The 14,878-nt window shown below is 39.2% G+C and overlaps 1 protein-coding gene across 3 annotated transcripts in view; it reads left to right on the top strand.

Annotated features, from left to right (window-relative positions):
- stxbp5l (syntaxin binding protein 5 like) overlaps positions 1-9,226 on the top strand; it is a 221,755-nt gene extending 212,529 nt beyond the window's left edge. For all 3 annotated transcript variants that reach the window (XM_033033427.1, XM_033033425.1, XM_033033426.1), the window contains 3 exons: positions 2,402-2,513; positions 3,456-3,676; positions 8,525-9,226. In XM_033033427.1, the coding sequence (XP_032889318.1) occupies positions 2,402-2,513; positions 3,456-3,676; positions 8,525-8,566 (375 nt within the window). In that variant the 3' untranslated portion in view covers positions 8,567-9,226. The remainder of the gene's footprint in view (positions 1-2,401; positions 2,514-3,455; positions 3,677-8,524) is intronic.
- The last annotated feature ends 5,652 nt before the right edge of the window (positions 9,227-14,878 follow it).

Here is a 14,878-nt window from a genome sequence, read left to right as displayed (position 1 = left end):
CCTGAGTTTAAACCTCTCTGGATCCACGCCTGGTAAGTGTGGCCAAACAGCAGTGATCCACAAAATCCTATTCAGTTCAGCTTTCTGTTATTTTTCAGAGACTTTATTCTTGAAGATCCTGTTGGAAAACATGCTATTGTCCAGGGTAGTATTTATTAAATGGAATCTTTTTCAGTTTTAAATTAAATCTAATGATTGAGTGAAATGTTATGGTGCCTGAAGATTCAGTGTGAATTGCATAGTTATCACCACCTACAAAAGTTTACGCATAAAGACTTGGGGGCCCTAATGACAACCAGTTTATCTTGGGGAACTGGTAGAAACAAGAACAAATAAAGTTGTATACAACTATATAAGCTGATGTACAAAGTAATATTGAAGATAACGTTACATTTCTCCCAAGAAATACCATTTAATACCTTCCCCAAGAGCTTTACTGTTGAGTTCTCCACATAAAGAGATTTGGCAATTTGCAAAACAGAAGCAAAGGAGAAATTGTTATTTCTGGCTTGAACCCAATTGTACTGTGCTGTGGTTTCACAGGACAGGATATTTCAGCTTCCCACTGGTATTAATGTGCATAGCACCACTTCCAGTACATTGAGCCCTATGTACTTCTGAAAACTTGCCAATTATGGTTGGTTGCGTATGTTATCTATTGTGAACCGATTTGCACATAAAAGTAAAGACATTTCCTTTCTCCATCACAACTTCTAAACCACATGGGGACCAGTTTTTTTCCCCAATGCGATATCCATTTTGACTATACGTATTTGTAGTTGCCTAATGAAATAAGGCTGTAATATGCATAGGAGCAGAAATAGGACATTCAGCCCATCTAGTCTGCTCTGCCGTTCGATCATGGCTGATCTATTTTCCTTCATACCATTCTCCTGCCTTCTTCCTGTAACCATTGACACCTTTACTAATCAAGAACTGATCAATTTCCGTTTTACAAGGTAGACAAAAATGCTGGAGAAACTCAGCAGGTGAGGCAGCATCTATGGAGCGAAGGAATAGGTGACATTTCGGGTCGAGACTCTTCTTCAGACTGTCTACCTTCGATTTTTCCAGCATCTGCAGTTCTTTCTTAAAAATCTCCGTTTTACAAATGCCCAATGATTTGGCCACCACCGCTGTCTGTGGAAATGAATTCCACAGATTCACCACCCACTGGCTAAAGAAATTCCTCTACATATCCAATCTAAAGGTACATCCTTTTGTTCTGAGACTGTGCCCTCTGGTCGAGACTCTCCGACTACTGGAAACATCCTCTCCATAGTCACTCTATCCAGGCCTTTCATTACTCTGTATTTTTCAATGAGATCTCCCCTCATCCTTCTAAACTCCAGTGAGTTTTGGCCCAGAGCCATTAAACACAGCAAATCATCCCGGGATCATTCTCGTAAACCTCCGCTAGTTCCTCTACAACGCCAGCCCATCCTTCTTCAGATAGGGGACCAAAACTGCCAAAAATATTCCAAATGTGGCCCGACCAACACCTTATAAAACCTCAGCATTACATCCTAAGGAAAGGTATTAGCACTTGTAACATTTCACTGGACGTACAGAGCAGGCAGACCACCATATGTCAATCAGCACACACACTAATTTCAAAGTAATGACATCAAATCAGAGCTAACGCCATCGCCAGTGCTGCAGACACCACCAGATTTGTTTGGAGAAATTGTCAACATATGTGAGCTGCTGAGTAATTATATTGCTTTGATTCATTTTATTATTTCTAGACTTCTTGAAAGCTTTTAAAGACCACCAATCTATGGATTGAAAGGGTTTAGAAGGCTATTGGCCCAATCCAGGGACATAGGTCTAGCCCAGTATGCTAACTTGGTTAGTATACTGGGCTAGACCTATTTGGCTCATAGCCTTCTAAACCATTGCCAACTCAGTTGACATGGACATGGTGGGTCAAAGGGCCTGTTTCAGTGCTGTGCTGCTCTGACTCATCAAATGCTATGCCAACAGTTGATAGATTGTATTGATTTCAAGGTTCTGCAAGAACCATGTGCTGTCAGTCCCCTGCGCATTATTTTGTCCTGTTGGACTGCAACAGGGCAATCACAGCACCCAGTTGCTCCACTGCTGCTATATGCATCTTCTGTTACATTGCAGATACCTCACCAATGATTTACACATGCTACTCTAGGTACAATGTACATCTGACTAGAGTGGTGGGTGGCTGGCTAGAAATGACATTTGTAAAATGATGACATAAATCTAGCAAGGCACAATTACTTTGCTGTCTCCAGCCCTACAACCCTGCTGTTTCTAAATTACAACAAACTGTGTGTTCAGCAAGCCAACAAAATTGTTCCCTCTGATACCTTCCTTTCCATAAGTTTTGAAATTATTGGCTCCAATGATTTCTTTATTTTTTCAGGAAATGCTGGGAGATTTATTTATTCCAATCGAAACTCCAGAGGCCCAGAACAGAGGTTTTTTGAAGGGATTGTTTGGCGGAAGTGCCCAAACATTTGACAGGGAAGAGTTATGTAAGTGATTGACACTTTGCACTCCATACAATTACGTCAAAACATTCACATTGGATATTGATTAGGGACAAAATGATATCATCTTACTCTATTTAAGAAGATGAACAGAATCTACTAGAGTGTGCAGATTTATAGCCTTTATCATAATATGCTGAAAGGTAATTTTCCTCCACAATTTCTGTGCCAATTTATCATTTTGCCCCTCTTTTGTTCAAATAGTCATTGTTTTAAAAATGAGTTACTTAATTCTTGCAGTGGATAAGGGAACACGACCAGAGATTCCTTTTGCCTCGTGGTCTCGGAGTAGCGAGCTAAAATCTTGCAGTGTCAGAGGGAAATGTTTCAACAGCTGTAATCTGTAACATCTTTATATTGGGCATGAGACATAACCTCAGAAGTGATATCAGTTGCAAGATAACGAGCCAGATTAAAGTTTAATTTAGCTTTACAGCATCAGTGTAAAGTGGTACTATCCTAACAGGAACCAGAGAAAATCTGAAGACCAACTATAAGTCATACTTTGAGGCAGCACAGCGGCACAGCTGGTAGTGCTGCTGCCTCACAGTGCCAGAGACCTGCGTTCGTTCCTGACCTCTGGTACTGTCAGTGTGGAGTTTGCACATTCGCCCTGTGACTATAATAATAATCCGGTGTTCCAGTTTCCTCCCACATCCCTAAGACATGTGGGTTTGTAGGCTAATTGGTCTCTGCAAAGTTGCCCCTAGTGTGTTTGGAGTGGATGAGAAAGTGGGATAATATAGAACGAGTGTGAACGGGTGATCAATGGTTGGTGTGGCGGGCCAATGGGCCTGTTTCCACATTGTGTCAATCAGTCAATTCTCTCTCATCAAAAATTGTGGATGTCTGTTTCTTCCCTGTTACCCTAAACATGTGAATGTAAATAATATTTCAACAATTTGATACTGCTTTTTCTCTATCAAGTTGGAGAGGCTTCAGCAGGCAAGGCATCTCGTGCACTTGCCCAGCACATCCCTGGGCAGGGTGGCCTTGAGGGTGTGAAGGGTGCTGCGTCAGGAGTAGTTGGTGATCTAGCCCGTGCTCGTATTGCTTTGGATGAGCGTGGACAGAGACTGGGGGAATTGGAGGACCGGACAGCTGCTATGATGTCCAGTGCAGAGACCTTCTCCAAACACGCACATGAGGTAAAAACACGCCTGATTCTTCACAGCATCTTTGCCGTTGCAATTTAGTGACTTAAAGTGAAATGTTGTCTACTTGTGTAAACATTCAAAAATATATTTGTGGCCCGGTCATGCGCATGGAGACTTGATGGAAGTATGCAAAATTATGAGAGGCATAGATAGGGTAGAGAGTCAGAACCATTTTGCCAGAATGTCCAACACTAGAGGGCGTGTGTGTGAGGTGAGAGGGGGAAGGTTTAAAGCAGATGTGTGGGACAGAGTAGTGGAGGCTTGGAACATGTTGCCAGATGGAGGCAGATGTGATAGCAGTATTTAAGGGGCTTTTAGATAGGCACATGGAAATGCACAGAATGGAGGGACATGTACAGGCAGATGGGATCAGTTTAACTTGGCATCATGTTTGGCATGGACATTGTGAGCCTAAGGGCCCGTTCCTGGGCTATATTTTTCCATAATATAGCATTTTGTGATCGCGCAAACTCCTCAGAGCTAAATTATCCTGGAAGAGCACAATATGTGAACTGAAATCTGCCTCCCCAAGGAGAAAGAATTATGAAAGGCATTATGATCGACATACATTTATAATGCAGCTTTGCAAACTCAGCAAGAAAACCTGATCCTGAATATAGTCTATAATTATTTCTATGCACTCTTAACTATTGTCTTTCATAATCACCCGCTATGTTAGGAATGCATTTAATGTAGACAAAAGGGTGCCAGATCGCTTGTTGTTCCTTGCCATTAGTGGATTCTGTAAGCTGCCTAATTTAATCAATACATTTATTTTTCCAACTTAATTCCTTTTTTAGTAATATAAGAAATTCCAAAAATTAGAAAATCTAGTTTTTAACTTTTTGGAGATGATACTTCCTACCGTCAGGAAGGAAGCACTACTTGTTAGCATAGAGGGTTTGGCATTTACTAAAATAGGCCATTTAGTCACAGTCAACAGACACCACGGTTAGACAATGTGTAGGAATGCTGGAGTAACTCAGCGGGTCAGGCAGCATCTGTGGAGAGAGGAATAGGTGACGTTTCGGGTCAAGACCCTTCTTCAGACTGAGAGTCAGTGGAGATATGGAAGGGTAAGGTGTGAAAACGACAGATCAAAGCAGATTTTCCACTACGCAAAACCAAAATGGCAACGTCCAAAAAAATGTCTGACACACAAATATTCACTCATACAGTCACTGGGAAGTATAAACTAGCAATGTCTATTAGCAAAGCCACATTCCTTGAGTTTGCCTATCACTGTTCTTCCTGTATGTACAGTTTCCTAATGAGCTTCTGAGCATGCTCACTAGAGTTGTTTTGTATTCCACATCCACCACAAAGGATTCCTGGAGCAGAATAAGCAGCAGTGAGGCTGTTTCACCAGATTGCAGAAACCTCACTGAGAACACAGTTAGTGAAGTAGGAAATAAAAACAGAAATGAGAAATTCATAGCAAAGAGAAACACTGTTTGGTTCAGTGTGTCCGCCCTGGGTTACAAAAAAAACAGCTCTTTAGTCTTTTTCTATATCCAACTCCCAATCCTACCTTTTTTGATAACAGCACTTCCAGTGAATGCTGAATTACTTGTAATGGGGTTTTTTGCCTCCACCACCCTTTGAGTCCCAGACCCACACCACTGTTTGGGTGGAAAAGCTATTTGTTCAACACCACCAATGTCCTTCTAACCTTTAAACCTTTTCTCCTCGTTGCAAAGTGTATGCATGTGCCGCTGGCCCTTGGCAATGCCTCTCCTTGCAGGAGTGAGCCCTGAGACCCACCTTGACAGAGTTCCCAGCACAGCATTGCACAGACATACAGGGGTCCGTGTAGCTGTGGGTGGTCATCAGCAACATTGTGTTCCGGTTTGGTCACTTTACTGTAGGAAAGGGCTATTAAGCTGAAAAAGTGCATGGAAGATTTACGAGGATGTTAGCAGGACTTGAGGACCTGAGCTATAGGGAGAGGTTGGACAGGCTGAGGCTGAGGGATGATCTTATAGAAGTGTATAAAATCATGACGAGAATAGATAGGGTGAATGCTTTTATAGGGTACTAGACTAACATGGCTTCACATGGGAGGGCTGGTCACCCAACGCAATATTCCACCTCTCCACCAATTCCAATACACACACACACACACTCACACACATTCACACACACACATACACTCACACAAACTCTCACACACACACACACATACACTCACACACACACACACATACACTCACACACACATACACTCACACACACACATACTCACACACAGACTCACACTCACATACACAAACATACCCTCACACACATACTCACACACACCATATATATGACAGTAAACTTCCTTGAATTTACTCACACGGCTGAGCGCGGCCTCTCCACTGTGGGGCTTCCGCAGTCAGCAGCACTTCTGCAATCAGTGCGACCTCTGCACTCACCGGAAGTTACGCAATCAGCGCGACCTGTCCACTAAGCGGAAGTCACGAAATGAGCGGGACTTTTGGACTAAACACAGTCGGACCTAATAAAGCAATTATTCCTTCCAAACACAGTCAGACCTAATAAAGCACTTATTCCTTCTAAACACATCCGGACCTAATAAAACATTTATTCCTTCCAAACACAGTCAGACCTAATAAAGCATTTATTCCTTCCAAACACAGTCGGACCTAATAAAGCATTGCAGTTTCAAGCACAGGCAGGGCAGCAGGCCAAACAACTCATGGCATTGTCATTTCACTTATTTTCCAATTAAGCATTGCACTTTCAAGCACAGGCAGGGCAGCAGGCCAAACAACTTATGGCATTGCCATTAGGGGCTAACAAATCATTTATTGCAAGTACATTGCAGACTCACAGTTCAGTTGATTCACAGCTTAGAATGACAGCCGTGGCCTCTCCCTCGCAATCTTGCAGTGACTGACTCACGTCCAGGCATTTGGGGTTTTATAATCCTGACCCCCCCCCCCCCCCCAGAAGGGGCGTTACCTTCATCACAGTGATTGACAGTCGAGAGGACCAATCAGCTGATCTCAAGGTTTTTTTGAACACTCATAACTTTTTTATTTTTCATCGATGGGAAAAATCCTCCGGGCTGGCTCAGCAGAGGAGGAATGTGAGTAAGATGGCCAAAAATCACAGGGTAGCGTTTTTTCTTAAATCAATATACAGCGCAGACAGGAAATGGTCAAGATGAGACTTTTAATTATATAGATTTTTTTCCCCCAGAGTAGAGGAATCAGGAACTTGAGGGGTTAAGTTTAAGGTGAGAGAGGAATGATTTAATAGGAACCTGAGGGGCAACTTTTTCACGCAAAAGGTGGCTGGTGTGTGGAACCAACTGCCAGAGGAAGTAGTTGAGGTAGGTACAATAATAACATTTAGATTCAAAGGGATATGGGTCAAATGGGGGCAGTGCAACTAGTTTAGATGGTGTATCTTGATCAGCATGAACAAGTTGGGCCCAAGGGCATGTTTCCATGCTGTATGACTGTGACTCTATGAGAACTGTAAAGAATCAGCACTAAGTATTTGTTTACTAATCAAAAATTAAAACACTGAAGAAGATGGAAATAAAAACAGATAATGCTGTATGGATTCAGCAGATCAATGCGTGTCTAGAAATGCCTCACCTGTTGAGTGCTCCGAGCATTTCTGTTTTTACTTGTGATTTACGGCCTGGTCCTTTAACATCAGCACTAGTACTGCTCTTGTTTAAACGTCACAAGCAGGATGAATGTCCTCCTGTGTGGAACAGTTTCTTTACAGTGCAATTACTTCAATTTTGTTCAATGCAGTCAAATGTATTTTCTGCATTACATTCCACTTTCAGTTAATTTATTCTTGCAAGGTGTGAATTACTCAATAGTATGACTGAAATAATACTGTAATGAAGTAATTGGTAAAATATGAATTATCAAAGAATTTTAATTAAGCACTATAGAATAAAAAATAATTGTATTGTGAAATAATGATGCGTTGAAAGGTTCAATTTAGCTGCATGTGGAGATGGATCTTTTACCAGCATGTTCACGGTACACGTAGAGTTTTCCTGAGGGCATCAAATCTTATTAATAGTAAGGTGACACATTAGATTTGAGAACATCAAAATCATTGTGCTTGGGAGTCTCTGTTGTCAACATGAACAATACATTGTGCCCAAGGCTACACCTAGTTCAAAAAGTAGTTTTGATTAATTAATTTCCTTTACTTTACACCTGAGAGCAGTTTAATTTCCAGGCAAAGGCACTGTAAAATGAGGAGGCTCGAGTACTGTTGTGAACTCCCCTGAGGTTGAGAACACCTGGAGCAGTGCGGCATCACAATATGAAGCTAATTATTTGGAAGTCATGTCACATTGCCTCCTGTTTTCATCTAGCAGCAGAAGACAAGGTTGCACACAGCAAAGGGGGACTTTTCTGTTTGCATTCAGTCCACACAAAGTACTGAGAAGGATGTTGATATGACATCTTGTGGCTTGCTGCAAAATGTTGATTCCTTTGATAGGAGAAGCAGGTAAGTCCTAGGAATGTGTGTGCTGCAATGCTGGCACTTTTATACTGCAGTTGTCCCTCCTCTTCCTGCCATTGGTGTGTCTGCACCAAGACAGTCAGGCATAAGATATCGATGGCGATCCAGAAATGTAGGTGGATTCACCTCTGGTAGGGTGAAATGTACGTCATAAATTTCATGCATCATTTGGAGAGAAATGAAACTTTGTCTGAAATTGGTGAAATCATGCAGTTTGTGGTGTTTTCTACATGTCTCTGTAAACATTGTTTTGGTGCAGTCAGTGTCACTCTTCTGTCATTGAATTGCAACAAACAGACTCTCATTGGGACATTGTTTCTCCTTTTTCAGTTGATGCTCAAATGCAGAGATAAGAAGTGGTATCAGTTCTGAAGACTTCAAGAACATGTAACTATGTGTAAATTCAATAATGCCATTCAGGGAAATGGATGTTGCCTCCTTCCATTGGTCACTGCAAAGGAAATGACTTTTCTCCTCAAACTCCTATTCACAAAAAATGATTTGTAAAATAAATAGACACATTTTGTGTCCACAAATGAAAGAACAAAGGCTTAACGCGAGGTCAGTCCTTTGAGACGAAGATTTGACGCTGAAGTTTCCATTTCACCAAACTGCAATAGTGAACTCTCATTTTGTTTAGATAGAGCTTTTCCCTCACTCAGAGCAGGGAAAGTAGCAACCTGTACAGATTTGAATGATAATGCTCATAGAAAAAGTCGACTTACTTTAATACCTTGCATGGAAACAACACCATCCTTACAATGATAAACAAAAGCATGTTACGATGGAGATGGGAGATGGATTTCATTTCTAGCCTTGACAGAATATAAAAGAAAACAAGAAAAATATTTATATTTTTAAATCTGCATAGCAAGGCCAAAAGTGGCATGTGAACTACAACAGAGAATTGACTGTTTGATTGCTGAATGAATGGACATTTGGATGTGCTGTTCAACAAAACTGAAAACTGTTAAATAACAGATAACCTGGCAGTGAATCTTTAAATGTCATTAAAACTTCCCTGAGCTACAATATTGCTTTGGTATGATAAAGAATATGCAGCATGATTGATGTTAACTACAATAGAAAAGAAGGTCAGACCATTAGATTTGTTTCTTGATTACTCTGTTACAGGTGCAATGGGTATTTCTTTCCTTATGAGAAGCTGAGCAAACTGGAGACTATCAATCTTTTATTTTGCAAACATTTTGTATGGAAAGCTGTCGTTATTCAGTTGACCAAAGGTTATGTACATTGAGAAGTTGGATGATTTATATGCTAACATTCTGTGGCACCCCACTCTCCCTTAACAATCTCAGCCTACTTCACTTGGATTGGATGGAAGGAAAACAGGAGAAAAAATGTTAATTAACGTTGTCAGGACCTTTCTGTAGCACAATCCCGCACATAAATCAAGGGTAGCTCAAACATCTGATAATGAAAGGAGCATTATTCATTCTATGGCTTAATATAAACATGTTCAGATGACCAACACATAGAGCAAAATATGCTAGATTCTAAAATGATTAAATCACTGGTGGTATGATAACATTAGGTTCAACTGAAATATCTCTGTTCCCGTGGTCTTTGACGTCTTATAAGTATAGAAGACCGAGAATAAAACTAGAAAGCACTAATACTGTAGTCAATAATACTGCACATTCAGAGCGATACATCTGTGTTGCTGTCTCCAAATTTCAGGGTTCAACATAGTTCATATCAGATTTACAAACAAGCACCAATATTAACGTGGTATTAATAGTTACATTGCACCCACATATAGCTTGATGGGTCCTTATTTCTAACAGTCCATTCACAATGTATATCCTATGAAGATGCCAGCTAATCTGGGCAAGAATGGTCAAAACGTCATGATCCTTCACCATTTATATGAGGTCCGATTGACAAAATGTTGTGGATTTCATTTGGTACATGCTGATTTTTGGAGAGTTTTTCTATGCCAGGCAGTCTGTGCCGATTTCATCTTAGGGTTTGTTCATGTTCTTTGTGATGAATGTTAGTGTCTTTACTCCCACCTTTTGAAACACATATATTGCTGATTTACTTCAGATGTGTTCTCACTCCCAGATGTGGAGTAAATTAATGGTTAATGTGTTTCAATTGAAATCATGTATTACAATATTTATCCCTTTTTTTTATAGATGGATATGCAGAGAATTGCTTTCAATTCTCATGATTATGAAAGATTAACTGAAGTTACCTGTTCCCTAAACCAGTTCTCACCAGGTCATCAGCAGAACATGAAACATTCCCTCATTATCACTGCAGTTTCACTCCACTATCATCAAACATCAAGTATGTGTACTCAGCATCGGAACATAGTGCAGTAGAGCACAAGAACAGGCCCTTCAGCCCACAGTCAGCAGCAAAGGGTCATAGCTTGCTCTTACCCACCAAGAAAGCTGACCATAACATTCTGTACTCTTTTCCAAGTCATCGTCATCTTTCTTTTCCAACATTGATTGCTGTCTTTCACCCCTGAAACATCCACAAATTGTCATGCCATCAATTTATCTCACACAGGAGGAAATTAAGCACAATTTTTCAATACATTCTAAATATTTTACAGACCATTAATGAAATGTTAGAACACAGACAAAGAATTACATATAGGTTTTATTTCATAATACATCATTTGAAATATTTACATGAAGGAATATGAAAGAATAAATGTCGTTTATTTTTAAGCATGGAAAGAAAAAAAACATTGAAAAAATCACTTCACTTCATGCGCCAAAGCCCAATATTTTTAGGATATTCCCCAGTGAATAGCCAGAATATTCCCCAGTCTGCATATGCAATCTTTGTCATTTTAATTCATTACCTTTGGATACTGTTAGAAAGACAACAAAACAGTATAACATTTGGAGGACACAATTAATGACAGCAACCTAGGGATTTTTATATCAACAATGCATGAGAATATGTAATTTGTTGTAGGTTTTGCATTATAATGATATTGAACACTATTAATTCAAATGCCATTATAACTACACAGTAAAATCCTGTATATTCTGGCACAGTCAAAGAATAAAGTGTTTAGCGATATCGTATTGAGGCATTATAAAGTCTACCTATCTGCAGCCCCTGGCTATTCAATGCTGCCCCTTATTCCAGTTGCAGTCAGAACAGTGGAGACACAAGAAGCTACAGATGTTGGAATATTGAGCATAAAGCAACTGCCAGAGGAACTCAGCAGGTCAGGCTGCATCTGTGGAGGGAAGCAGACATTTGTCATTTTAGTCTGAAGAAGGGTCCGACCCAAAAATATCACCCGTCCATTTCCCTCCACAGATTCTGCCTGGCCTGCTGAGTTCCTCCAGCATTTGTTCTTTGTTCAATCTGGACTGCATTTCCTTTCATTTCCAATTTTATCAATCCATCTCTGAACCATCAGGGGGAGGTATAATCATTAATTTCTCTCTTTTATTTTCTTTCTCCCTGAAATTTCTGATATCAGGAATCAGCCATGTGACAATATTCAAAGCCAGATTCCTTCTGTAATTGACGAGAAATCTGCCGCAATTCTAGCGTTGGTTAACAATATATATATATAATGCATATACTATTATATTTTTATTTCTATGCGGTAGGTTAAAACAGTATCCAATCATAATTGTTATTTAAAACAGCTGAATCTTGTTTTCTGAAAGATACAAGTTTCAGATTTCAAATTTGCTCTATCCTATTGCAATCATATTCTTGTCATAGCTTTAGTATTTTTTCTGATTAGTAGTAGTACAGAATGTGTTACAAACTATAAAAGTGATTTGTGTTGCCCTGTGGGTTCAAACATTATGATAGGTGAGGATTCCTTTGCTTGCTAAATGTTCATGGCCATATAATTGTAGCTGGAGCCACGGGTCGCGACCCGAAACGTTCCCTATTTCTTTCGCTCCATAGATGCTGCCTCACCCGCTCAGTTTCTCCAGCATTTTTATCTACCTAATGAAATCCTTGTCATTTGTTCGTGGAAGTCATCAGCTGCAGCATGTTCCATTTTGCACTGACTGAGAAAATTCCCATTACTAGGATAACTAAACTGATTTATTTTTTCTCATTTGTAATTATTAAATAGGTCTGAATATGCATAAGATGAAAATAAACAATAAAATGCTTATGCTTTCAGGGTTGACACCAGAATGCAGTACAATCCCATGTATTTGGGTAAATACATTAAATGTTTTTAAATACTCAACATTATTCACACAAGTAAGTTTTACGTTATATCTGGGATACTAAAATACAACTTTTTAAGGATTGATAATGATTGCTAATTATAGTCCAAATATGTCCATACTTTTGAATATGCCTCTGTTCCAATTCTTCAGACTGAAGGTCTCGTAATGTATTGATTGATTAAAACAGAATGTTTAATTAGTAGCGTGGTCAACAAAGTTCAAATCATTCGACCAATAATTAGTTCTTTACCTTGTATGCCATCATCTTTTCACACTAAGTTGACAATTTAATTTGTGTTACGTGTCTTCAGTTCAGTGAAGATGTCCCAATCTCCACATGAGTAAACATTAGTGCTAATACTCCTAAATTTTGCACAAATAAAGGATCGTAACCTTTTAGTTATTACATACTCGGGTACACTAGAGAAACAATGAAAATGTATTTCAAATCTGAATTACTCTAAGCACGCCAAGTTATTCAATATAGCTTTTTTTTTGTAAGGTTTTCATTTCCTCAGCAGAATTTGTTATTTTTTAACAAAATAGTTCCAAGTGTTGTTTTGATATTTTGATAGAAATAATCTTCCTGAGACGGTGTGACAACAAATCGGATGCAACTGCATCCCGTTGTGTGGCTTCGAATCTCCAGGGCTCAAATCAAATGACATTCTCTATGAAGGAATGAGTAAAATCCCAACTCATCTTCGCAGTGTCAACTTAGATAATATCACATTTTTATGGTACCTAGAAAGCATTTCATGGCACTAACAATCTGAAACAATTAGTTGTAGCATTTTAAATGATAATCAGCAAGAAAAGCACTTTATTATTCTGCCCATCACTAGCATTTTCCTTATGATTATGACGACCAAATCACTCACTGGTGCCAGAGTTATAGACATTCTATCATGCATGTGCAATTCCCATAACTTTATTTTTCAAGTGAAAGAATGCTATAATCAGCATCAGCCCTGATGTATTATGTTCATTCTCTGCTGGTAAAAAATAAGTTCACACATACCACGGGATTTAAGTTATTGTAAAATGCCACATTTACATCCCAATGGCAATATTAATTTCATACATTTATCATTTCACAGGGACATATTATCAATGTCCAGTAAAATACAGTTCACTGCTACAGAATAACCCATTACAGCAAGGCAGAACTTCCAAAAGTGTTTAATTGTTTAGTAATTAAGTACAGTTGTGTGAAAAGTGTGACAAAAATTCAATAAAAATAAAACAATTCAGAATTTACTTTAGTGATTATTTTCATGCCTTCAGTGATTCAATAATACGTGAAGGAAATAATTACCAAAGATGAGTTCATTAACTAAGCTCAAATGTGTTTCACTACATCACCGAAAGATATTTCAGGTTGGATATGACCATTTCAAATTAAGTTAATTTCAACCACAAAGAATGAAAGGTAGTTTTGCTTCATATTAAAGTAATTGATTAGTCATACCAGTGGGCTTAAAGAATAACGGATCCACCGGTGTAGATGTATACAGATGTTCTTTACACAGAGATCATCTGGCTACTTTCTGTGCTGGATGATGAATGGGGAGGATTAAGCACTCTAACTGTACAGGTATTCACGATTGCCTCAGGATAAATCTGCCTGTGTGCTCAGCATCCAATTCCTTCTTTTTGGGCATTGAGTTTAATTCCCAATTGTCTCTTCTGTTCAGTGACATATGGTAGGCTGTTTATTATATGCTGTCCGAGACTGTTTCCACACTGCACGTTAATTTGTTTCACCCATGAATGGGATCAGGCACGCAAAGAAATAAGGGAACAGGATATGATCAGGTACAATCTGCATATCTGTGTGATGCTATTGTCTGATTCTGGCAGGAACTATCAGCCACAAGAAACAGGTCCTCAGCAAAACCTAGAACCATTACCAGTGCAGTGGTAAGTTTTATGACTACTTTGCACTTGCTTTTGATCAGTCTTGCCCAAATTTTCAGCACAAATAGGGCGGTCACGACATGAGAATCGGCATCTATTTAGTCTTTAAATCATCATATTGAGAAGCACATTTCCTATGATCTGAAATCAGATCATAGGAAATGCACTGGATGGTCTTTCTTTGAAGATTTCTCTATCTATTTTATTGTTATCTGGTTTAATATTCTGTGTAGATCTACGCATTATAGTTGATTAACCAGCAACATGTGATGTGATTGAATCCTCCAGTGCCCTGTAACAGGTATGTGTTTTAGTCAGTAATGAGTGAGCAGCAATGTGTTATGCTGGTTAAATAATGGCTTAAAGTACCTTAGCACATCTAGGACTAGGGAACTAGTGACTCCTTACATTATAGCCAAATGCACCAACTTGGTTTTTATAATTCTATTTCTCTAGGAATTCTTTGCATTTTAAGCAGTCCATGTTCCAATTGAGAAAGAATTTGTGTAGGAAGGAACTGCAGATGCCGGTTTAAACCGAAGATAGACGCAAAATGCTGGAG

The sequence above is a fragment of the Amblyraja radiata genome, chromosome 14 (genome assembly GCF_010909765.2).
Source record: "Amblyraja radiata isolate CabotCenter1 chromosome 14, sAmbRad1.1.pri, whole genome shotgun sequence".
Taxonomy (NCBI): Eukaryota; Metazoa; Chordata; class Chondrichthyes; order Rajiformes; family Rajidae; genus Amblyraja; species Amblyraja radiata.
The sequence above is the reverse complement of the archived record's forward strand: the minus strand, read 5'-3'. Positions and strand labels throughout refer to the sequence as shown.